The 24,973-nt window shown below is 47.6% G+C and overlaps 1 protein-coding gene across 1 annotated transcript in view; it reads left to right on the forward strand.

The window, feature by feature from the left end:
* The window catches only part of ACTR3B (actin related protein 3B), a 932,787-nt gene extending 908,548 nt beyond the window's left edge, over positions 1 to 24,239 (forward strand). The window contains exon 12 of the mRNA XM_069647930.1: positions 23,232 to 24,239. Within this exon, the coding sequence (XP_069504031.1) occupies positions 23,232 to 23,252 (21 nt within the window). The 3' untranslated portion in view covers positions 23,253 to 24,239. The remainder of the gene's footprint in view (positions 1 to 23,231) is intronic.
* The last annotated feature ends 734 nt before the right edge of the window (positions 24,240 to 24,973 follow it).

Genomic DNA, 24,973 nt, shown 5'->3' on the forward strand with positions numbered 1-24,973 from the left:
AGTCCAAACTCCAAATTCTACAGTGTTCTAGGACCAAACCCCGCTATTTATTGATATTACAGACACCGGGTTTATGCTAGAAACCTAGTAAATAGCTGGAATGTGTGTAGAAGGAGGGTGTACATTTGTGTAATTTTTGATGAAAATCCAATATTGCAAAACCAGTCAAAAAGCGCAAAATGTTGTCATTTTTTAATGCAAGCCCCCAGGAAGATCAGAGTCAGACAAGCATGGACCATAAGGAATCTGTAATATGTACATGTAATTTATACAAATTGTGTATCTAGGAAATATGTATTTGGATCAGAAATAGATTTGTGTGCACATTGACAAGGGGAGTGTCTTTCTGTAAGCCATAAAGATACACACAACCCAGCTCCCCAATCAAGGGAGAGGGGAGAACTGGGCCAGTGACAAGTGAGAGGGGCAGGCTTAGCTAGACCCAGGCACACACCCATTTTCAAAACACATAAAAAGTGCCACTGGAACCGAGGTAGGAACATTAAATTTCCATTTCTGCGGAGCACGCTGACGGACAAATTCACATCCAGAACTCCAGAGATCTAGACTGACTCCAGCTAGACAGTGAAAACAGAACTTTGAACCTAGAAGGCCCACTGCAAGCAAAAGTATCTTCAGCAGGCCTCAAAATCTTTTGCAACTGAACTCTTTAACAGCCGGGCTGTGCTGTTTGATTCTGGCTAGAACCCTAGGCCAGAACCCAGAAAGCAGTGCTGCATCCAGAGAGATCAGACCACCGTGCAGTGCCAAGAACCTTTGCCAGAACCAATAGCCGACCCAGAAAGCACAGTGCTGTATCCAGAGAAAGCAGAACTAGGCAGAGACCGTCCTTGGCAAGGGAACCGCAGTCCAAACCAGACCAGATCCGTGACGAAGCCGCATTCCTGTCCAAAAGTTAGTGTGAGTACTCTAGGAATGTGCCAGACTAATCTCTTAGTTTAAAATAATCTAATTAAAACTATTTCAGCCTATTTAGAACTACCTCATAGGAATCGTGTGTGTCATTCTGTCCTTTTTAAAGCTGAAAACTGTCATCTGCCATTTTGAACTTTTAAATTTCAAATCCGAAAAGCTACCTTCACAAAATCATCCGTATCTCTGGAACCGTTTGTCCTAGGATAGAAATGTAACTGTCATTTTAAAGCTTAGAATCTAAGCTTTCCAATGAACCTCGACGCACGCGACTAATTTGCCGCGATTTGACATTTGCAATCATTCCAGCCACGTGTGAAAATATTTGCCTTTGCTTCCATCCTTGAAATTCGTTTTTAACCTGCTAATTACTCATAGAGCATTGCTAAAGTGAGCCTGAACTAATACCAACTAGCTATCACTCACCCTGAACCTCTATAGGGAATTAAAATCAATTTTAACATCAATCACTTCATTGCCACCACATTCAAAGCATTTTGGGCCTGTGTTTTAAAATCATACCTGTTTTTCTCTAAGCTTGCTAGGGGGGGACTGAGTTTCGTATTGTATTTGATTACATTCCTGAGTACTGTGTGCTCTCCTTTCCATCTCCTTATATTGCATAAAGGGGGGGAGTGAATTGTCAAGGAAAAGTGATTATATTGTCTTTTGTTGAAGCCATATCCAGTTATTTTCTGTACTGCATTTCACTCATCATTGCATTCTCCTTGAAGCCATAAAGGCATTCTCTACCACCTTATTTTTCTTTTCCTATTCATAAGTAACCAAGAACTGTGCTACTGTAGGATTACCTATTGCTGATTACTGCTCATATTCACAAGTGTGCTATCCATTATCAATTTATTTATAGAAGTGTGATATATATATATATATTGTTTAATTTTTCAAATAAACCTTTTAAATTTGCAAAACAAATCTACTTCTTGGCTCAGTGGGGTCAGGGGGATTCTAAGAGAGGGGTGTTATACAAGGGTTCATCATCCAGATTATAACTTGCCATAAAAATATATAAATAAGAGCTTCCCTTGGGCATCCCAGACAAGGCACTGACTTAGTGGGATTGCTTGATCGGAGTCACTTACAAAGTGGGGGCTCGCCCGGGAAATTCTGCATTATATTTACCACTTGTGCAGCTTAATACAGTGTGCTAACTGACGGGATACATACATCCGGTCGGATCACCACGCTGTGGTATGCTGTAAAGCACTCCTCAAAGGAACGCTCTAAGGAGAAGGTCTGTTTTGCAAAATAAAATACAAACTTCGGTAAGTCAGGAAGGAACTCAAATCTCCAGAATGACGACACTGGTAGACAGCAAAATAGCCAGAGAGCACTTGTTACATAAGCTATTTGTGAGAGGTGAGTGGACTCATCAGGACCAAACGGTCTGGCTGCGGGCAATCGCGCAACAGGTCACTGAAACAGGGTCATATACATGAAGAGATCAGGGTGGTCCAGAGTGAATTATATATGGCCCCTAAAGCCAAAGATGAACACAATAAGATTGTTAGGAGGCATATTTGTATCTATATATGGGAGCCATGCAGGATAAATGTGCTGAAGGCCAAGATCTGGCAAATAGGCGACATATTGCGTTAGAGAAGGCCCAATCTGACCTGGTCTCTTCTGAGCAGAGGCTGCAGAGGAGCCAGGAGTCAGAAAATGATAGTAGGCAGTATATCATTAAAATAAAAGAGGACGTGGATATACTGCAACAGGAAAAGACAGACCAGGATACCAGAATTCTGGCTTTGCAGAAGGAGCACCAAGACAGTTTGGACTCCTTACTGCAGAGCCAGAAAAAGCTGGAGCAACAGATCAATTTCAACAGGGCATGCACAGAGCAAGTAGCCACCCTGCAAATCCAACTAGACAGAGAGAAAGAGGAAAGCAATACATTGATTTTGAAAGACCTGGATACCCAGGCAGAGTTTGATGAAGAATGCCAGAAAGCTGGTGCCTTTCAAAGGCAGAGGGATGACCTGGCGTCACAAATGCAGGCTCTTGGTCAGGAAAGGGATACCTTAGGCCAGGAAGTTTGCCATTTAAAAAGAAAAATTGAAGAAAATCACTTGGCCCTCCAGGCGCTGGGTGACCTCCAAAAAGAGCATCAGGGCTTGCTAGATCACACAAGGAGGGTGGAGGAGGCTCTGGCAAGAGAGGAGCAGGCCAGTAGGGATGGGACTCAGGAGGTAACCCTCCTGCAGCAGAGACTGGCCCAGTACTCCAGGACCAACCAGGAGGCACAGAGAGAAAATGAGGCTGTCTGCCAGCACAATGATAGGCTCCAGCAACAGGTAGCCATGCAGGAGAGACTGATCTAGTAAGGCCTTAACTGAGGAACTGAAAGCGCAGGCTCTTGCATTGCAACAGGGAGCAGGGGCTGATAGAGATGATAGAGATGAGGTTCGCTAGGAAAGGGAAACGCCTGAGCATAACCTCAGGAGCCCTGGTACCAGAGGCCTTCATCTCTCTCAGTCCCTGGACTCTGCCACCCCCATGTCCCCTGGCGCACATGAACACAGGGCCTCAGGGATGGCAGATTACTATCCAGCCAAAAGTATGGAGCTCATAGGCCAGTACCACCCAGGAATGGAGGGGCGGGCATCCGGGTATGGGCACCCAAGCACAGTGCAATTTATTGGGGAACCCCAGGAAATTAGGCCCCCTAAGGGCATCCTAAAAACCTCTGCCCAGTTAGGTCTCTGGGGGGGTACCCATCAAAGCCTGGTAGCAAGGAGGGATCTGAAGACTCCTCTGAGCGTCACATGACACAGGAGACCAGGTCCCCACATTCTACCAGCTATTCCCAGGCTGGCAGAATCCGGGAAAACCTGGAAGATCAGACGGGCACCTCTGGGAGCAGTGCTTCTGAATCAGAGGATGAATGGACCAGGGTTACCCGAACCAAAAAGGCCAATAAGGTGAAAAGGGCCTTGCTTAAGGACCCCTTAAAACAGATTAAGGCAATCAGGAGTGTCATCACGCCTTATCATAAGAACACCAAGTATTCTGTTTGGGAACACTTGGAGCTCTATGAGCAAATGATGGAGACTTTCCATTTGAAGGACAGCAGTAGCTGCATCCAGTACGTCAAATGGACATTCTCCCCTGAATACTCCAGTTTCTTTGCGGGGCTGGAGGACCAAAACCATTCAAGATGGTCCACATATAGGGCGTCCATCTTGAAACATTTTTCTGTACATAGAAATCCCCAAGAGGCTCGCAAGGCGGCCTACAATTTGCAATGTGGGGAGGATCAGGCCCCACAAGAATTTGTGCAAGAATTGAAGAGTGCCTTTGCGCAGACCACCAGAAGGGTGCGCACGGACAGCAGAGAATTCATCAACACATTTTTCCATGCTCTTCCCAAGTACATAATGACCCAGCTCATGAGAGATTTTCACGAGAAAAGATCTTTAGACTGTGTCATTGAGCAAGCCACCCAGATCTATGAGGTGCAGAAGCCCATAGAAAATAAAAGTAATGCGCAGAAAAACCCCTAAACCAACAGCACCCCTGCTGCTGCCAAGGTGGCAGAGGTAAAGGTTGCCCCCGTTTTAGATTTGGAGATGGGGGGGCCTAAAAACCTGCCTGTGCCAAATAATTCACAGCCCAGAAGGCCCTCGGGCCAGTCACAGACAGGGAGTCGAGGAGGTAGTCCCACAAATGGGGTCCCCCGCTCCCCTGACTATGTAAGTCCCCGCTACAAGGGAAACCGACCAATCCTGGGTTATGTGTGGACTCCTCCAGCCCAAGGGGGGGAATCCAGCCAAGCGCCTAACCCGTGGAACTTCCCTCCTAACTTCCCCCAGGAGGGCAGAAATTCACCAAACCCTGGGCCAAACTTTTTCCCCAGGTATCCACAAGGATTCCAGCCCCAAACTCATCCATCTTTCTTTCCCCGATTCCCTGAGCCCAGACCACCTAATCCGGGAGAGGGGAGGCCAAGGGTGGAGGGGTACCCAAATCTTCCCAATCCGGGGTATTACCAGAGAAGCGATAGCTACCCTTCCCGGGATCAGCCCAGGGGAGAAAATAGAGCCCCGTATCAGCCTGAGCGGGTTTCACAACTTGAGCGCCAGGTCTAAAATATGGCACGGGATCTGGGTCACATACTGAGGGCTCAACAGAACCCTCAGATGAGCATGCCACCGCAGAATGCCCCAAACTCTGGGCCTGGTGCCCCAGAACAATGACGGGGGCAGCACCCCGATAACCCACCGGTTCCCAGGGAGGAGGCACAAGGGGAAGAGGGGTGTAAAGCCTTGGAGGAAGCTTCCTTCCCAACTTGTAAACAGCCACTGGAAAACCAGGAACCGGAAACAAAATCTCCTGCCCCTGAAAGCCTGCCTCTTAAAAAGCAGAGGTGGGGTAGGAGAAACAAAGGACTCAAACAGACCCACTTTGTGGAGGAGGTACAGGTCTTCCAATTTGAGGGAGAGGGATCCTCAGAAGATCCTGGGGAAAGGATCTTCTCCTTCAGAGATGGGGGAACTCCTCCCGAGGAAAAATGGGTCCCAAGAGATTCCAATCCAGACTGGGTAGATGTGGGGATCGAGCTGTCGCCGCCCCTCATTCTATCCCAGAACCAACAATACCAAAATCCCATGGGTCAAACCCATCCTGATGACTGCCTCCAAAAAGGGGGGGGGCGGCCCAGAACCCGAAACCATTTCCAGTTGCCAACTTTTTCTTTCAGATTCCCCAGGCTCTTCACAGAATTCTGCCCAAATCTCTTCTCTCGCCATGTCCAAAACCAGAAAGTTAGCCCACCAGTTGTCCAAAAATGTGCATTATCTGTGCCCTCTTGAGGAGAAGGAGGGAAGATACTATGCCCCGGTACAAGTACAGGGGCAGGGTACAATTTTGGCACGGGTGGACACTGGATCCCAAGCTACCCTTCTGTCCAAATGGGCCTTTGATGAACTAAATGCAGGAAGGGGGGAGAATTACCGCATTCCTCTCACCTCTCTTCGTGGACAACTGCAGGACTTTGACGGGAAGGAAGTTCCCGTCGAGGGGACTGCAGAGTTGGACATTAAAATTGGGCGACACAAGGTGAAACACCCAGTCATAGTAGTGACTCCAGAGGGAACCCCTTGTTTACTAGAGAACGACATCCTGAGAAGGTTGTCACCCCTAATAGATTGTGTAAACAAGGTCCTCTGGACCAGACTAGCCAACCAATAAAATTAAAACAGAGTGTCAACCATGTTAGTTTAAATGGCACCTGCCACATGGTTGAACAAAAATCTGACCAAGTAGAATTTCACTTCCAGAACAACCAAATTCCAGACGTGACAGTAATAGCAGTAGGACAACAAACTGGTGATGGGGGGTCCTCTCTATTTCTAAAAATCAACCTTCCTTCCAGTTTAAGGTGGTATTCCACACTGGAAGGAAACACTCTGAAATTCTTTACCAATCCACAATCAGACACTCCCACTCCTATAGTCCAGAAAGATGTGAAATCAGCTAAGCGCCTGGCTGATATTCAGCAAATTGGAGAGCAGTTGTTCATCCCTGTTCAGTTAAATGATGGGAAAGACTCTGTTCTCGCCCGAGTGTGTGTAAACAACGGTAAGAACTTCATCAGCGAAGCCATGTTCCGCCAACTCCCAAAAGATCCAGCCATTCCCACATTCAAACTGATAGACAAATGGGAAATGGATCTGGAAACATCCAATTCAAAACATCTCCTGCCAAGCAGGTGTATGCTCAGAATCTCCATTGGCAACAAGAGCATAGTCCATAATTGATGGGTCATGCGAGACGTCACTGCCGTCTTTTACTTAGGCAGTGACATTTTCAATCGCTTTGCCATTAGTTTGGACCTAATAAACTTCAAAGCTTGGTCCCGATTAGCGGAGAATCCCATGGACTTTGATGATTCAGAAAAAGCATTTAGGTCAGCCCAATTGCTACCTCATGCAGTTGAAATTCAGATTAAAGAGGAAGTCACCATCCCAGAAAGGACCTGACAATTCTCCCTGGAAGTGAAAGTTAAAAGAGGACAAAAATTGAAAAACCCTGATGCTTATATTCATCTAAATGCTTCTCTCCAACAACAAGGGTTAGGGGTAAACCCAACACCATTAGTCAACATAGAACATGACACCATTCCAATAGAGGTGGATAACAGCGACTTACAGAGTATTACTCTAGCCGAAGGCACCATCATTGGAATGGCTGTTGATGACCGACATTTCTCCATTGATTTAGGAAATGAACTGTTAGGACCAATCCCCAAGGACTGTTTTGACAGTGACAGTGAGGACAATACAACACCAGACAGGATTTTCACCCGGCAGGGGGGGAACTTCCTGGTGTACACTTCTTGCCCTTATGGTAAGGAAGATGTGACTTGTGACTTCAGGAGGGATGAGGTGATTTTCCGGGTCCATCAGGGCTGCCTTTCCCACCTGAAGCCTCCAGTCCAAATCAGCACTCTGACCAGGGACTTCTCCACCCAGCTGGTCTTTCCAGGCTTCAGGCAGATGGTGGAAGAGAGAGTCAATCTAGCTGATGCCTGTGTGACTCTGGAACAGAAGCAAAAGTTGAAACAAGTTTTCTTGGATTTCCAAGATCTCTTTGCGGTAGACTCATATGACTGTGGTCGCACCGACATCCACACCACAACATCAACATCCACACCACAACAATTCCCACGGACCCTGGAATGACTCCAGTGTTTGTGAAGCAATATCGTTTGCCTCTCGCATCCATGGAGTCCCTTACTGAAATAATTAAGAACCTTGAGTCCCGGGGAATAATCCGTCCAGTACACAGCACCTTCAGTAATCTGGTGCTGGGAATATTGAAGCCAAACGGCCAGTGGAGGCTTTGCGCCAACCTTAGGGAGCTCAACAAACGGGTCCAAAATTCCCGATGGCCTCTGCCCTACATTGACCAAGGGCTGGCCCAGATCCAGGGGTCACTGGTATTCACAGCAATAGACCTGACCAATGGATACTGGACCGTGCCTGTCAGTAGGGAGGACCAATACAAACTGGCTTTTACCTTTGGGGGCCAGCAGTACACATGGACCCCAACTCCCTTTGGATACCTCATCTCCGGCAATGAATTCAACATTTTCCTACATAAGGCCATGCCTGACCTGGGTGCGAGGGGTAACCTGGCTTATGTAGATGATGTCCTCATCAAAAGTTCATCTGTGGAAGAACACATAGCGGAGATCCGTTATGTTCTGACACAGTTGAAGGCCGCCGGAGCAAAACTTTCCTTTCAGAAAGCACAGTGGTGTAGAACCCATGTTAATTTCTTTGGGCATGAGATTACTCCTCAGGGTCTCTGTCCCCAAGAAAAGAAAGTGGACACACTCCAGAAACTGAAGGATCCCACAACTATGCGGGAACTAAGGAGCCTCCTTGGACTGACTAATTACAGCAGAAAGTTCATTGAGGGCTACGCAGAGATCAATAGACCCCTGATTCATCTCCTGAAGGAGGGGAGGTCAAGTGGGAATGGGGTCCAGAACAATCCGAGGTAGTAAGACAACTCAAGAGAAGCCTCTCACAAGTGCTTTGCCTAGCTTACCCTGTCAGAAACAAGGAGTTCTTCCTGGAGACAGGGTTCTCTAATACGTGCTTGACGGAAGTATTATACCAAAAGCATGACAAGGTCGATAAAGTAATCTCCTATGCGAGCAAAACTTTATCCTCTGTGGAGGAAAAATTCAACGATTGTAAGAAGGCACTCCTGGTGTGGGCATTGAAGAATTACCGCCCGTTTATCCAGGGGGAACACATCATAGTGGAGACTCCACACCAGCCTCTGCAATATCTCCAAAGTGACAGAATCCGGGCCGCAAATGTGAGTAATTCCCAAATTACTTCCTGGATTCTGTCAATGCAAGGCTTTCCTGTGGAGGTCAGATATGGCCAAAACAAGAAGAGTCCCCTCGCGCAAGGTCTGGCTGACTTGCATGATTGTGCCAGAGAAAACTGTCTCAAGGACGAAAGTCTAAAAATCAAGGACAACATGGAGGCATACCTTAATTCCCAGCACAAAGTCTTTGAAGAAGACAAGTGTGAGGGAATGCCCACTGTCTATGTGGATGGATGCTCTTACCATGTTGACAACAACAGGGGGAAAAAGAACTGGTGGCCGGCGTAGGGAATGCATGGGTGAAGGAGTTTCCAGAACCCTCCGCTGGATACAAAATTGGTCCCTGAAGTAGTCAGGTGGCAGAATTGATGGCTGTGCATCAGGCCATCCTCACTGCTGTCCAACATCAACTCCACGAACTGGTCATAATCACAGATTCGGATTATGTACGGAACGGGTGCGTGGAGCACCTGGTTAATTGGAAAACCAGAGGCATGTTATGTGCTAATAACAAACCCTTGAAACATGGGAAGTTAATCCAAAACATTGAAGATCTGGTCACCTCGAATGGGATGACCATCTACTGGAAAAAGATCAAGGGTCATTCCAAAGTAGAGGGACCAGACAAAACTGGAAATGACTTAGCTGATCAGCTGGCCAAAACCGGGGCCATCCAAGGGGATCTAATGGAAATAGAGTCCCTGTTGGGGGAAATCCAGGTCACTGCTATCACTAGATCCCAGACAAATGCTCACAATGATTTTTCAACTGCACAATGGAGTAAGGAGACCCCTGATGCTGATTTGATTACAGCTCAGAAGGGGGATCCAATAATAGGTAAGTTTTACCAACACATTGAGGACCCTGAGAACTTTCCCCTGACGGATACCGATTACATTGGGAAGGAGGACCTTAGAGTGTTGATGAAATGTCCAAAGATGTTCCGAATCCAAGACGGTTTGTTGGTAAGGAAATCCCATGATCAGTGGGTGGTTCCTACCTCATTCCGAAGCCTGATGTTAAGTCACGGCCATGATGCGGCCACCGCCGGTCATAGGTGGTTTCACACAACACTTGAGATCTTAAGAGAGGTTGCATACTGGCCACACATGGGGCAGGACCTCGACCAATACTTGAAGGGGTGTCTTGTGTGTGCACAATTTCAGCCATCATCCCTCACACACCGGGCGCCTCTCCAAAAGAGGGGAATGACACTGCCATGGTCAGATTTGCAAATCGACTTTGTAGGCCCTGTAATTCGCTCGTCTAGAGGAAACAAGTACATGTTGACCGTGACATGTTTGTTTACCAAGTGGGTGGAATGTCTCTCGGCCCCAAATTGCAAGGCAGAAACAGCAGCTGCCCTGATGATTAACCACATCTTTTCCTGTTTTGGTCTACCTCAAAGGATTGAGTCAGACAGGGGTAGCCATTTCACCAGTGATGTAATGACAAAGATGTGGGAGATACTGGGGGTTAAAAGGAAGCTACAAATTGCTTACCGGCCAGCTTCTTCTGGAGCAGAAGAGCGATACAACCGAACCATTGTGAGCATATTAAAAAAGTTTTTGGCAGATTCTGGGCCAAGTTGGGATATACGATTACCTCTGGTCCTAATGGCCATCAGATCTACCCCTTCATCTGCAACTAAAATGTCACCATTGGAGTTGATGACCAGACGCAAGATGGTGCTTCCCCAGCATTTGCTCTACAGGACCCAAGAGCAGACACTGATAAATGCCTCCACACTCATGAGTATGTGGAGAATTTAAGGAAACACCTTCAGCATGCTTTTGCCTATGCTCAGCGGAATCTAGAAAGATAGCATGAAGACCCACTACGACCTGAAAACCACCAGGAAAGTATACAAGGTGGGGGACCGGGTCTATCTATATAATTTCCAAAGAAACCAGGCAAAACAGCGAAAATGTTTGCCTACTTGGAAGGGACCGTTTGAAATTATAGACAAAATCTCCCCTGTATCCTATAAGATCCGCATCCCCAAAGGTAGTCTGGTGGAAGGGGAAGACAAGTGGGTCCATATTAATCAGTTAAAGTGTTGCCATCCCAGGCACACTCTGCAACAACTGGAGGAGTCCTCTGCAATACCAGAGGGGACCGCCCCAGATTAATTCAGTTCCCATCCCAAAATATCCCACATATAGTCTCTAAAATATTATGATTTGAAAAAAAAAATGTTTCATATTATATCTTGTTTTTCAAAATAAGAATGCTATGTCTCTTGAGTTATAAAATGTACATGCCGCCCCACTAGATCAATAGTGGTGGAAAAATGTCTATGAATAGGTTTTGCCGCTTTTGCTTTATCATCCTAGGAGAGAGGAAACCATGGAGACTGACCAAGGAGGACGACCGGGGACCGGGAGCAGAGACCCGAGGGGCCCGGGGTACCGCCCAATATCCCCATCAGGACAGGTGAGGAGAACCGATCGATCCAACCGGATGGAGGAAAAGATGCTGAACTGTGCCACCTATGGAATTGGAAGAAGATGATGCGGACATACCAACGCGTGGATCAAAACATACTTGCACCCGACTCCCCCTCACCTAGAAATCAAAGCGCAGTCGGGCGGGGGGGCTTGTCAAGGGTTTTGACCCATGTTGAATCAATAGACTGGGTAGATGTGGGGATGAGCTGTCGCCGCCCTTTATTCTATCCCAGAAAAAACTAAATCAATAGACTGGGTGGATGTGGAGATGAGCTGTTGCCGCCCACATTCACGCCAGAATCCAGGAGAACTGCGCAGTTTGCGCACACCGAAATGGTCACCTAATCTGCCACCCACCAGTGCAAAGAAAGATGGTTCTGTTCAAAATCCGTTTTTTTTAATGTCAAAAAGTTGCTAAAATCATGGGCACAAGACCACTCTAAAGATACAGCCTTCTTGTGGGGGGTTCCACATCACCACTCTACTGTAAGGATGCGATCAAAACAATGTTAAGCAAGGGTCCTATACTATCAAGCAAAAGACCACTCTATTGAAATGAGTAATTCAAGACAGATCCCAAAAATGGGTGCAGTACCAGCTTTGTCCACAAACTGGCGCTAGCGGTCTAAACTCTGACATGGAAACTGTATTTAGGAGTTGCAAGCAAGAGGGGCAGGGACTTCAAAGCCTGTTGGTTAATTAAAAATCTTAGCCACCTGCTGTTCCCAGAGGCCAAGAGGCTGAGAACTCTTAACACCCCAGAGACTCACAACAGGAGGCAGGATATCACATGGCCCTTCTGAGTGAGAGGGAGGGGGTTTCCCCTTCAGCCTGGAGGAGAGAGACAATAGCCCCTTTCAGTTGAATGGGGTATGTTAATTTTGAATGTTGACTGTAAACAGAGAGCTGCCTGTGAGAAGAGACATGTGATCCCTCACCCACCCAGCTTCAAGGGGCGGGCCAGACTTGAGTGTGGATTCCTATTGCAGCAAATATATATTTTATAGAAACATTGATAACTTATTGTAACCAAATGACAGGAATGTACAACTTTGAGATTCTTAGTATGAAAAATGCCCTCACGATTTGAGTCCAAACTCCAAATTCTACGGTGTTCTAGGACCAAACCCCGCTATTTATTGATATTACAGACACCGGGTTTATGCTAGAAACCTAGTAAATAGCTGGAATGTGTGTAGAAGGAGGGTGTACATTTGTGTAATTTTTGATGAAAATCCAATATTGCAAAACCAGTCAAAAAGCGCAAAATGTTGTCATTTTTGAATGCAAGCCCCCAGGAAGATCAGAGTCGGACAAGCATGGACCATAAGGAATCTGTAATATGTACATGTAATTTCAACAAATTGTGCATCTGGGAAATATGTATTTGGATCAGAAATAGATTTGTGTGCACATTGACAAGGGGAGTGTCTTTCTGTAAGCCATAAAGATGACACACAACCCAGCTCCCCAATCAAGGGAGAGGGGAGAACTGGGCCAATGACAAGTGAGAGGGGCAGGCTTAGCTAGGCCCAGGCTGTCACGGATGGCACTCTATTAAGAGTGGCACAGGACACCCAGAAGAGTTTGGGTACTGAAAATAAGTGGACAGACAAGTACACACACAACAGAACGGAAATAGAACGAAGAGTAGGAAAGAGTAGCAAGGGAAAAGGTACAGAATGGATACCCTCTTGGGGTGTATGCAGAATAGGGAAAGAGTATTCCACGAACCTTGGAAATACTCTAGCCTTCTGCACAGTTTGCTATAACAGAGGCCCACGCTGTTTGCTCATGACTTGGAACAGCAGCTATGGGTGTCTGTAATGTAGAAACAAGACAAAGGAAGGGGCAGAGGTTGACTGATGGGGAACCAACAGACAAGCTCTGAAACAAAGGGTCGACAAACGGTACAAGAGATGTTACAACAGACAAATCCAGGAAAGGAGGTGATAGCAAACTAGCAGAAGGAATAGAAGGGAAAGTCGAGTAACAGGATAGGATAGCAGAGGACAGTAAGGTACAAGGTAGAGAGCTCAGAGGAGCAGGAAAGTAGTGAGTAAACCTACCGGAGTAGGACGGTAGGGTAGAAAGCCAGAGGAAAAGGGTTTAGGGCAGCCGGAAAGAGGTAGGCTGTAAAGCAGGGAGCCCAGAGGACAAGGGCTAAGACAGCCGGAGTGAGGTAGGCTGTAGAGCAGGGAGCCCAGAGGACAAGGGCTAAGGCAGCCGGAGTGAGGCAGGCTGTAGAGCAGGGAGCCCCGAGGACAAGGGCTAAGACAGCCAGAGTGAGGTAGGCTGTAGAGCAGGGAGCCCAGAGGACAAGGGCTAAGGCAGCCGGCGTGAGGCAGGCTGTAGAGCAGGGAGCCCAGAGGACAAGGGCTAAGGCAGCCGGAGTGAGGAAGGCTGTAGAGTAGGGAGCCCAGAGTACAAGGGCAAAGGCAGCCGGAGAGAGGCAGGCTGCAGAGCAGGGAGCCCTGAGGACAAGGGCTAAGGCAGCCGGAGAGAGGCAGGCTGCAGAGCAGGGAGCCCAGAGGACAAGGGCAAAGGCAGCCGGAGAGAGGCAGGCTGCAGAGCAGGGAGCCCTGAGGACAAGGGCTAAGGCAGCCGGTGTGAGATAGGCTGCAAAGCAGGGAGCCCAGAGGACAAGGGCAAAGGCAGCCGGAGAGAGGCAGGCTGCAGAGCAGGGAGCCCTGAGGACAAGGGCTAAGGCAGCCGGAGAGAGGCAGGCTGCAGAGCAGGGAGCCCAGAGGACAAGGGCAAAGGCAGCCGGTGTGAGATAGGCTGCAAAGCAGGGAGCCCAGAGGACAAGGGCAAAGGCAGCCGGTGTGAGATAGGCTGCAAAGCAGGGAGCCCAGAGGACAAGGGCAAAGGCAGCCGGAGAGAGGCAGGCTGCAGAGCAGGGAGCCCTGAGGACAAGGGCTAAGGCAGCCGGAGAGAGGCAGGCTGCAGAGCAGGGAGCCCTGAGGACAAGGGCTATAGGCAGCAGGGTGTAGCAAGCAACAAGGCAGGGAGCCCAAAAGGCTAGGGCTGTAGGCAGCAGGGTGTAGCAAGCTGCGAGGCAGGGTCCAAGCAGGAGTGATGATTAACCGCATACAAGGAACTGAAGTCAGGAGCGAAAGGTGGAGGGAGGACTCTCAGATGCAAGAGGCTGAGCCACTGCAGGCAGCAGCCTTTATACTGCCTAGCCCAGCACAGAGGCAGGCTAATTGGTTTCACCTGGCGAATCACACCTGCAGGCAATCGGCCACCTCCCTTTCTGTTCCTGGGCTGGTGGAAACAGGACCAGACTCTAAGGCTTCTGGGGGGTGTAGTTCCATAGAAAACCAATTGGAACGGCCAGGAAACAATGCTTGCGACCAGGTGCATTATGGTATGTGTAGTTAGTTGACAATAATTATTAAGCAGCAAAGTCCAAATGGAGCATGAATGGATGTGCCCATGGCGCAGGCATGACAGTATGCCCCTCTCCAGGCCCCCCTCCAGGCTCCCTGAAGACCGACCTGTAGGAAGAGTGTCTGTTCCACAGTACAAGAGTCTTACTCCAAATAGGCACATCATGAGGCACCAGAAACGAGTTGTAAGGTGAGAGTCTTGAATTACGGAGCCAGTACCAATGTTCTGAACCTTAGATGTAGAATTCAGAAAAGATGAAGTCTTTGGAACACAAACCCCAACTGTGTGTGCATGAAGAGAGGAACTGCGAAAAACTGCTGCAGGCTCCAAGATAGATTTTGTCTTGACGGGCAACAGTATGATGTTGGAAAGTGGAGCCATAGGTACAGCAGAATTGGTATCTTTAGGAAGGTTTTCCAAGACATCCGAAGTAGCAATGACAACATTAGAGTTAACCATAGAGAGTTCAGAGGATACAGCAGCGGTGAGATCTTGGATGGCTGTAGGGGTTATCGATGCTGTAACAACTGGGTGTGAGGGTGCCATGAGAGAGCCAGAAGGCTGGAAAGCACATGAGACTGGTAGAGTAGAGTCTGGCAGTCTTAGAGCTATAGATATACCAGCAGGCACAACTGGAGTAGTAGTTTCAGGATTCCCAATATCTACAGCAACCTCAAGATCGGTAGCAGGGACTTCAGAAGTCTCAAATGTGTCAGGGGGTTCTTGAACCACAGCAGCAGAGAGATCTTGAATAGTAGTTGGAAGTTCGAGTGCTATCGCAGCCATAGACAGATCAGGTGTTGCAACTACTGTTAGATCGGGTACCACAACCACTGTCGATCCAGGGGGTATCGAAGAAACAGAAGGTGTTAATTGTTCGAGAGTGATGTCTGATAGCACAGCCACACTTTGGCAAGCCCCGCTTGCCACTTCAGCATGCTCGGTGTGAACTGTGCCAGTCTCTTCAGCTGCTATAGACATTGCAGAGGAGGTTGTAGGTGTGAGAACTGGATGATAGGCAAGGGTGAGGGCGGAACCATCCTTTGACTCAGAAGAATTTTCAATCAGAAGACCACCCTTGTTTTGTGGTGTAATGGCTGTGTGCGTGATTTGACCCACCGGAGAAGTTAATTCTTTTCTGTCAGTACAACAACCTGAGTTTTTGCGGCTGGAAGGTGAAAGAGCTGTGTCAAACTCTAGAAGGGATACATATGCAATATTTAGGTCTTCCATCTGCTTGGTAAAAGTCTGTATACTTTTCTGTATGGCAACTCCAGGCCTTATCATGTCGAACTCTAACGAAAAGATGTCAGGTGTTGGGCATATTGTCAGAAGGTCTGGTGACTTGTGTCCCTTCATAAGATTCTTATAATACAAAGAAACAAAGTCGTCATAGAGGTCTTCGGTCTTTCTTTTAAGGCGTAGGAGTTGTTCGTGTAGCAGGTAAGTATCATTAGATTGATCCAAAGCTTCAGAAGCTGGTGTGGCAGAAAATTCGGTTGTAGCAATGGGAAGACAGACCTTAGGGTTGTTGCGATTAGCAGATACTGGGGAAGCATTAAGACAACCGATGGTTAGTATAGGTCTTTTGTACCCAGAACCAGATGCACAAACCTCAGGATCATGACTGCCTTGTCCTGACAAATAAGGGTTTCCAACATTCTGGGGAGCTTGCCAAGCTGATCTTGCGCATATCACACTGGCAACGGCGTATTCAGGTTTAGATTCTCTGACAATGAGTGATATGTCCTTAGCTGGTGCGGTGTTAGAAGGCTTGTTGGAAGACGCAGGAGACTTTTCCACTGTCTGGTCTAACAAGATCTGTAAGAATTCATTCTCTTGCTGTAGCTCTGCAACAGATAAGGACTGCGGATCATAGTCGCAAATGTCATAATAATTGTACATGGAAGAAGGGTCAGCTAGCCAGTGAGTATAGTACCGTGCTTGTAAATCTTTGTTTACTAAGGCGAGTCTGTCCTTTAGACTTGGTTTCTTGTCTGCTGTCTTTAGGAAAACCATAGGTTTATGCAAAGGTTTCTTAACTCGAAAGGAAAGCATCTTAGGTCGGTGTGTGCCTTTCCGGCCAATGAAATAAGAAATTTTTGGCTCTTGCATTCTGTCACGGATGGCACTCTATTAAGAGTGGCACAGGACACCCAGAAGAGTTTGGGTACTGAAAATAAGTGGACAGACAAGTACACACACAACAGAACGGAAATAGAACGAAGAGTAGGAAAGAGTAGCAAGGGAAAAGGTACAGAATGGATACCCTCTTGGGGTGTATGCAGAATAGGGAAAGAGTATTCCACGAACCTTGGAAATACTCTAGCCTTCTGCACAGTTTGCTATAACAGAGGCCCACACTGTTTGCTCATGACTTGGAACAGCAGCTATGGGTGTCTGTAATGTAGAAACAAGACAAAGGAAGGGGCAGAGAGGTTGACTGATGGGGAACCAACAGACAAGCTCTGAAACAAAGGGTCGACAAACGGTACAAGAGATGTTACAACAGACAAATCCAGGAAAGGAGGTGATAGCAAACTAGCAGAAGGAATAGAAGGGAAAGTCGAGTAACAGGATAGGATAGCAGAGGACAGTAAGGTACAAGGTAGAGAGCTCAGAGGAGCAGGAAAGTAGTGAGTAAACCTACCGGAGTAGGACGGTAGGGTAGAAAGCCAGAGGAAAAGGGTTTAGGGCAGCCGGAAAGAGGTAGGCTGTAAAGCAGGGAGCCCAGAGGACAAGGGCTAAGACAGCCGGAGTGAGGTAGGCTGTAGAGCAGGGAGCCCAGAGGACAAGGGCTAAGGCAGCCGGAGTGAGGCAGGCTGTAGAGCAGGGAGCCCCGAGGACAAGGGCTAAGACAGCCGGAGTGAGGTAGGCTGTAGAGCAGGGAGCCCAGAGGACAAGGGCTAAGGCAGCCGGCGTGAGGCAGGCTGTAGAGCAGGGAGCCCAGAGGACAAGGGCTAAGGCAGCCGGAGTGAGGAAGGCTGTAGAGTAGGGAGCCCAGAGTACAAGGGCAAAGGCAGCCGGAGAGAGGCAGGCTGCAGAGCAGGGAGCCCTGAGGACAAGGGCTAAGGCAGCCGGAGAGAGGCAGGCTGCAGAGCAGGGAGCCCAGAGGACAAGGGCAAAGGCAGCCGGAGAGAGGCAGGCTGCAGAGCAGGGAGCCCTGAGGACAAGGGCTAAGGCAGCCGGTGTGAGATAGGCTGCAAAGCAGGGAGCCCAGAGGACAAGGGCAAAGGCAGCCGGAGAGAGGCAGGCTGCAGAGCAGGGAGCCCTGAGGACAAGGGCTAAGGCAGCCGGAGAGAGGCAGGCTGCAGAGCAGGGAGCCCAGAGGACAAGGGCAAAGGCAGCCGGTGTGAGATAGGCTGCAAAGCAGGGAGCCCAGAGGACAAGGGCAAAGGCAGCCGGTGTGAGATAGGCTGCAAAGCAGGGAGCCCAGAGGACAAGGGCAAAGGCAGCCGGAGAGAGGCAGGCTGCAGAGCAGGGAGCCCTGAGGACAAGGGCTAAGGCAGCCGGAGAGAGGCAGGCTGCAGAGCAGGGAGCCCTGAGGACAAGGGCTATAGGCAGCAGGGTGTAGCAAGCAACAAGGCAGGGAGCCCAAAAGGCTAGGGCTGTAGGCAGCAGGGTGTAGCAAGCTGCGAGGCAGGGTCCAAGCAGGAGTGATGATTAACCGCATACAAGGAACTGAAGTCAGGAGCGAAAGGTGGAGGGAGGACTCTCAGATGCAAGAGGCTGAGCCACTGCAGGCAGCAGCCTTTATACTGCCTAGCCCAGCACAGAGGAAGGCTAATTGGTTTCACCTGGCGAATCACACCTGCAGGCAATCGGCCACCTCCCTTTCTGTTCCTCGGCTGGTGGAAACAGGACCAGACTCTAAGGCTTCTGGGGGGTGTAGTTCCATAGAAAACCAATCGGAACGGCCAGGAAACAATGCTTGCGACCAGGTGCATTATGGTATGCGTAGTTAGTTGACAATAATTATTAAGCAGCAAAGTCCAAATGGAGCATAAATGGATGTGCCCATGGCGCAGGCATGACACAGGCACACACCTATTTTCAAAACACATAAAAAGTGCCACTGGAACCCAGGTAGGGACATTCAATTTCCATTTCTGCAGAGCACGCTGACGGACGAATTCACATCCAGAACTCCAGCGATCTAGACTGACTCCAGCTAGACAGAGACTACAGAACTTTGAACCTAGAAGGCCCACTGCAAGCAAAAGTATCTTCAGCAGGCCTCAAAATCTTTTGCAACTGAACTCTTCAACAGCCGGGCTGTGCTGTTTGATTCTGGCTAGAACCCTAGGACAGAACCCAGAAAGCAGTGCTGCATCCAGAGAGACCAGACCGCCGTGCAGTGCCAAGAACTTTTGCCAGAACCAATAACCGACCCAGAAAGCAGTGCTGTATCCAGAGAAAGCAGAACCAGGCACAGACCGTCCGTGGCAAGGGAACCGCAGTCCAAACCTGACCAGATCCGTGACGAAGTCGCATTCCTGTCCAAAAAATAGTGTGAGTACTCGAGGACTGTGCCAGACTAATCTCTTAGTTTAAAATAATCTAATTAAAACTATTTTAGCCTATTTAGAACTACCTCATAGGAATCGTGTGTGTCATTCTGTCCTTTTTAAAGCTGAAAACTGTCATCTGCCATTTTGAACTTTTAAATTTCAAATCCGAAAAACTACCTTCACAAAATCATCCGTATCTCTGGAACCGTTTGTCCTAGGAACGGAATTTAACTGTCCTTTTAAAGCGTAGAATCTAAGCTTTCCAACGAACCTACTCCTTATAGTGCCTCCGTAATTACGCTTGACGCGCGTGACTAATTTGGCGCGATTTGACATTTGCAATCATTCCAGCCACGTGTGAAAATATTTGCCTTTGCTTCCATCCTTGAAATTCGTTTTTAACCTGCTAATTTCTCATAGAGCATTGCTAAAGTGAGCCTGAACTAAGACCAACTAGCTATCACTCACCCTGAACCTCTACAGGGAATTAAAATCAATTTTAGCATCATTCACTTCATTGCCACCACATTCAAAGCATTTTGGGCCTGTGTTTTAAAATCATACCTGTTTTTCTCTAAGCTTGCTAGTGGGAGACTGAATTTCGTATTGTATTTGATTGCATTCCTGAGAACTGTGTGCTCTCCTTTCCATCTCCTTATATTGCATAAAGGGGGGAGTGAATTGTCAAGGAAAAGTGATTACATTGTCTTTTGTTGAAGCCATATCCAGTTATTTTCTGTACTGCATTTCATTCATCATTGCATTGTCCTTGAAGCCATAAAGGCACTCTATCTCCTTATTTTTCTTTTCCTATTAATAAGTAACCAAGAACTGTGCTACTGTAGGATTACCTATTGCTGATTACTGCTCATATTCACAAGTGTGCTATCCATTATCAATTTATTTATAGAAGTGTGATATATATATATATATATATATTGTTTAATTTTTCAAATAAACCTTTTAAATTTGCAAAACAAATCTACTTCTTGGCTCAGTGGGGTCAGGGGGATTCTAAGAGAGGGGTGTTATACAAGGGTTCATCATCCAGATTATAACTTGCCATAAAAATATATAAATAAGAGCTTCCCTTGGGCATCCCAGACAAGGCACTGACTTAGTGGGATTGCTTGATCGGAGTCACTTACAAAGTGGGGGCTCGCCCGGGAAATTCTGCATTATATTTACCACTTGTGCAGCTTAATACAGTGTGCTAACTGACGGGATACATACATCCGGTCGGATCACCACACTGTGGTATGCTGTAAAGCACTCCTCAAAGGAACGCTCTAAGGAGAAGGTCTGTTTTGCAAAATAAAATACAAACTTCGGTAAGTCAGGAAGGAACTCAAATCTCCAGAATGACGACACTGGTAGACAGCAAAATAGCCAGAGAGCACTTGTTACATAAGCTATTTGTGAGAGGTGAGTGGACTCATCAGGACCAAACGGTCTGGCTGCGGGCAATCGCGCAACAGGTCACTGAAACAGGGTCATATACATGAAGAGATCAGGGTGGTCCAGAGTGAATTATATATGGCCCCTAAAGCCAAAGATGAACACAATAAGATTGTTAGGAGGCATATTTGTATCTATATATGGGAGCCATGCAGGATAAATGTGCTGAAGGCCAAGATCTGGCAAATAGGCGACATATTGCGTTATGTTTAATTTTTCAAATAAACCTTTTAAATTTGCAAAACAAATCTACTTCTTGGCTCAGTGGGGTCAGGGGGATTCTAAGAGAGGGGTGTTATACAAGGGTTCATCATCCAGATTATAACGTGCCATAAAAATATATAAATAAGAGCTTCCCTTGGGCATCCCAGACAAGGCACTGACTTAGTGGGATTGCTTGATCGGAGTCACTTACAGCAGGAGGAGAAGGAGGGTGAGACTGGGCAAGCACATACCACCAGTGCAGGCAGTTGTACCCCACAGAGAGCCACCAATCCCTCGTCTAAGGGCCAGTCCATTTGACCAAACCCCTGCACAGATCCACACCCTGTACCGCCTGGACAGGGACACCATCTTCACAATAGTGGACCCCATTCATGATGACCTGGTGAGCCTCATCAACATCCGGAGAGCCACCCCTCCTTGCTGAAGGTAATGTCTGTGCTACACTTCCTTGCCTCAGGCACTTACCAGCACACAGTGCAGTTTAATGGAATCTCACAACCCTGTTTCTCCCGTGTGCTCAACCAGGTGGTAGATGCACTCCTGAAACATGCAAGGGAGTGGGACCACATCAAGTTACCATGGACTTCGGAGGAGGTGAATGCAACCAAAATATCATTCTATGCACTGGCAGGCATGCCAAATGTAATTGGTGCTCTCGACTGCACCCATGTGGAGCTGTTAGTCCAGCATGCTGTGGAGTTAGCGTATCGCAACAAGAAGCTCTACCATTTCCTGAATGTCCAGATGGTGTGCGATGCACGCAAAATCATAACGCATTGCTGTGCGAGATTCCCTGGCTCCACACATGATGCCATGGTGCTGCGCAACTCCACGCTTCCCGGCTACATGGCACGACATGCTGCATAACGTACCTGGCTACTGTGTGAGTCTAACCACAGTGCCATTAGGGGTGTTGATTGGGGGGACCACAAGCATAGGCAACCTGTCGGCTGGCTGGGCCATGAGGTGTGTTGATTGGGAGGGGGACCACAAACATAGGCAACCTGTTTGCTGGCTGGGCCATGAGGGGTGTTGATTGGGGGAGGGAGAATCACAAGCATAGGCAACCTGTCTGTTGGCTGGGTCATGAGGTGTGCTGATTGGGTGGGGGAACCACAAGCATAGGCAACCTGTCTGCTGGCTGGGCCATGAGGGGTGTTGATTGGGGGGGCACAAGCATAGGCAACCTGTCTGCTGGCTGGGCAATGAGGGACGTAGGAACATAGCACTGGATTGCACGCATGAGCAGCACAAGTGCACACCACATGCATGAATCCACATTCACCCCTGAAAATAGGCGTAAGCATTAGCATGGATGCAATGAAGTGCAGATAGACTGCGTTGGGTAATAGCAGCCAAAGTCACGTGAGGAACAAGACCTACATACCTCTACATCCCCAACCTGCACAATGACAAATCACTCACATAGGATGGAACAAACCACACACAGCGTCCTGGTTGCTGAAAACTGTGGCTCTAGTCAATTCAACAGAATGTGGGACACAGCCAATGGATGCAGATGTGGCATGCCATCACAGCTGTGTGTACATGTAAGCAACTTACACAGTGTCTACACCAGCACATGCATAAGGAACATCATAAGACATGAACCACAGGTACCACAATGCACCACCCTGCAGTCACAATGTATGAAATACATGAGCGCAGCAAACAAAATCACAAGTCATGCTGCCATGCCTGAGCTAAGTCCAACTGCCACACAGAGAAATCTCAGTCACTGCTTTCACTCCACATGTACACCGCAGACCAGTATGCCTGTCTTGTCACCCTATGGGACACCTCCAAGTACAATGGGTCAACCATGGAAATGATTGCACTCATCAATCAGTTACCACCACCAACATATGATTGAGAGGTGCAGGACTCATCCAAAGTACCCCAATCCCACCATGCCAGTACCCACCCAGCCGTATCACAGAAACCTAACCCTTCACTGGTGGCCCATACCACCAATGTGAATGTGCCTTAGTCAAATGGGGAAGGCGTTGATGGACATGTACATGGTGACATCAAGTAGTCAAATGCATGATTTGGCACTGTGTTTCATGAAGCACATTAGGCAAATGTGTCATTCTGCACTGTATGTGCATAGGCCATTTACATTGGTAACACATCCATCAGATGCGAGGACATCATGGACTTTTGAACTCCATTTGTGAGAGTGCTGTTTCTGATTGAATGGTCCTTGGGACGTGAACTGCACCCATCCACCCCCAACAATGGATCACTTACCTGGGTCTATGAATGAGGAACATGTCATGTGCATTCATGAATATTCTGTTGCATGTAATCATGAACACTAAACAGGCAGTGCTTACGAGGAATAACCAAATTAATCACAAGTATGCTTTGTATTGCTCCATTGCAGGTGATGCTGGGTAGCCCCTGAAACTGTGGCTCCTGACCCCCGTCAATCAACCAGTCAACAGGCATGAAGAGGACTACAACCGTGCACATGCACGGACTCGTGTCACGATTGAGCAGACTTTTGGGCTGTTGACAGCCCGGTTTCGCTGCCTCAGGAGGTCGGGTGGGGCACTCATTTACCGTAGATTCCGGCAGCAGTGCTACAGAGACGGTAGCGCCGGCATGCCGGTAATTTCGTTTTTTTAACAGCATGCTTGTAATGATAATTACATGTGATGTAATGTTTCAGGAAATTATTTTCTAAATACATTATTTTCATCAATCTTTTCCTATTCAGTCACACATGAACCATGAAAATAACTTTTCACTAATTTTGAGCCCAAACCGCTGGACGGATTTTCACAAAATTTGGACCAGGTGTAGCGGCTTGGTCCCGAAAGTGTGCTTTTGCAGATTTGGTGAAAATCCATCCAGTGTTTTTTTTTTAAAATGACCAAAAAGTAGGTCACAAAAAATGTGTGATATCTGTGTTTGGTCCGTGGACACACTTCCCTGTTCGCTCCGTGGACAGTGTTCTGATTGGCCAATCGGCTTGCGTGATGTCCGCGGACATGCAACGTGTTCGCTGACTGGACGGCGTAGAGCGTGAAGCGCGTCAGATTTTTGGTAGCGCCCGCCATCTTGGATTCGATGATGTCCGTGGACAGCACGGTGAAACTTGGTTTAAAAATTGTATTTAGTAGAGTGTGTTGGTGTGTAAGAGTTTTTGGGGAGGGTGGAAGAGTATGAGATAGGTTAAATGTTGTATTTTTTTTATGTGGTAGACCCTCTTGTTATGTTCGATTTGTCTCCGGACAACATGGCTGTTCTGAAATGTTCTAAATAAACTAAATGGGGGGGTGTTCTGAGGATGCAATATGTGTCCGTTTTGTTCGCAAGCAAGCTCAAACTGTTGTAAGAACACTCGGGGTGTCCTGAAATGTACGTAAATAAAGAAAATGGGGGTGTCCTGAGGACTCTGTCTGTATTATTCGCTGGAAAGTTGAATGTGTTCTAAAAACACTTGCGCTGTCCTGAAATGTTCGCAAATAAACAAAATGGGGGTGTCCTGAGGACGCTGTCTGTATTGTTCTCTGGCAAGTTGAATGTGTTCTAAGAACACTCACGGTATCCTGAAATGTTCGCAAATAAACAAAATGGGGGTGTCCTGAAGACACTTTCCGCATTGTTCGCTGGCAAGTTGAATGTGTTCTAAGAACACTCGCTGTGTCCTGAAATGTTCGCAAATAAACAAAATGGTGGTGTCCTGAGGACGCTGTCCATATTGTTCTCTGGCAAGTTGAATGTGTTCTAAGAACATTCGCGGTGTCCTGAAATGTTCTCAAATAAGCAAAATGGGGGTGTCCTGAGGACGCTGTCCATATTGTTCACTGGCAAGTTGAATGTGTTCTAAGAACACTTGCTGTGTCATGAAATGTTCGTAAATTAACAAAATGGGGGTGTGCTGAGGACGTTGTCCGTGTTGTTCGCTGGAAAGTTGAATGTGTTCTAAGAACACTTGCGGTGTCCTGAAATGTTTGTAAATAAACAAAATGGGGGTGTTCTGAGGACACTGTCCGTATTGTTCTCTGGCAAGTTGAATGTGTTCTAAGAACACTCGCGGTGTCCTGAAAGGTTCGTAAATAAACAAAATGGGCGTGTTCTGAGGACGCTGTCCGTATTGTTCGCTGGCAAGTTGAATGT

This window comes from Ambystoma mexicanum, chromosome 2q (assembly GCF_040938575.1).
Source record: "Ambystoma mexicanum isolate Mex_15411 chromosome 2q, UKY_AmexF1_1, whole genome shotgun sequence".
Taxonomy (NCBI): domain Eukaryota; kingdom Metazoa; phylum Chordata; class Amphibia; order Caudata; family Ambystomatidae; genus Ambystoma; species Ambystoma mexicanum.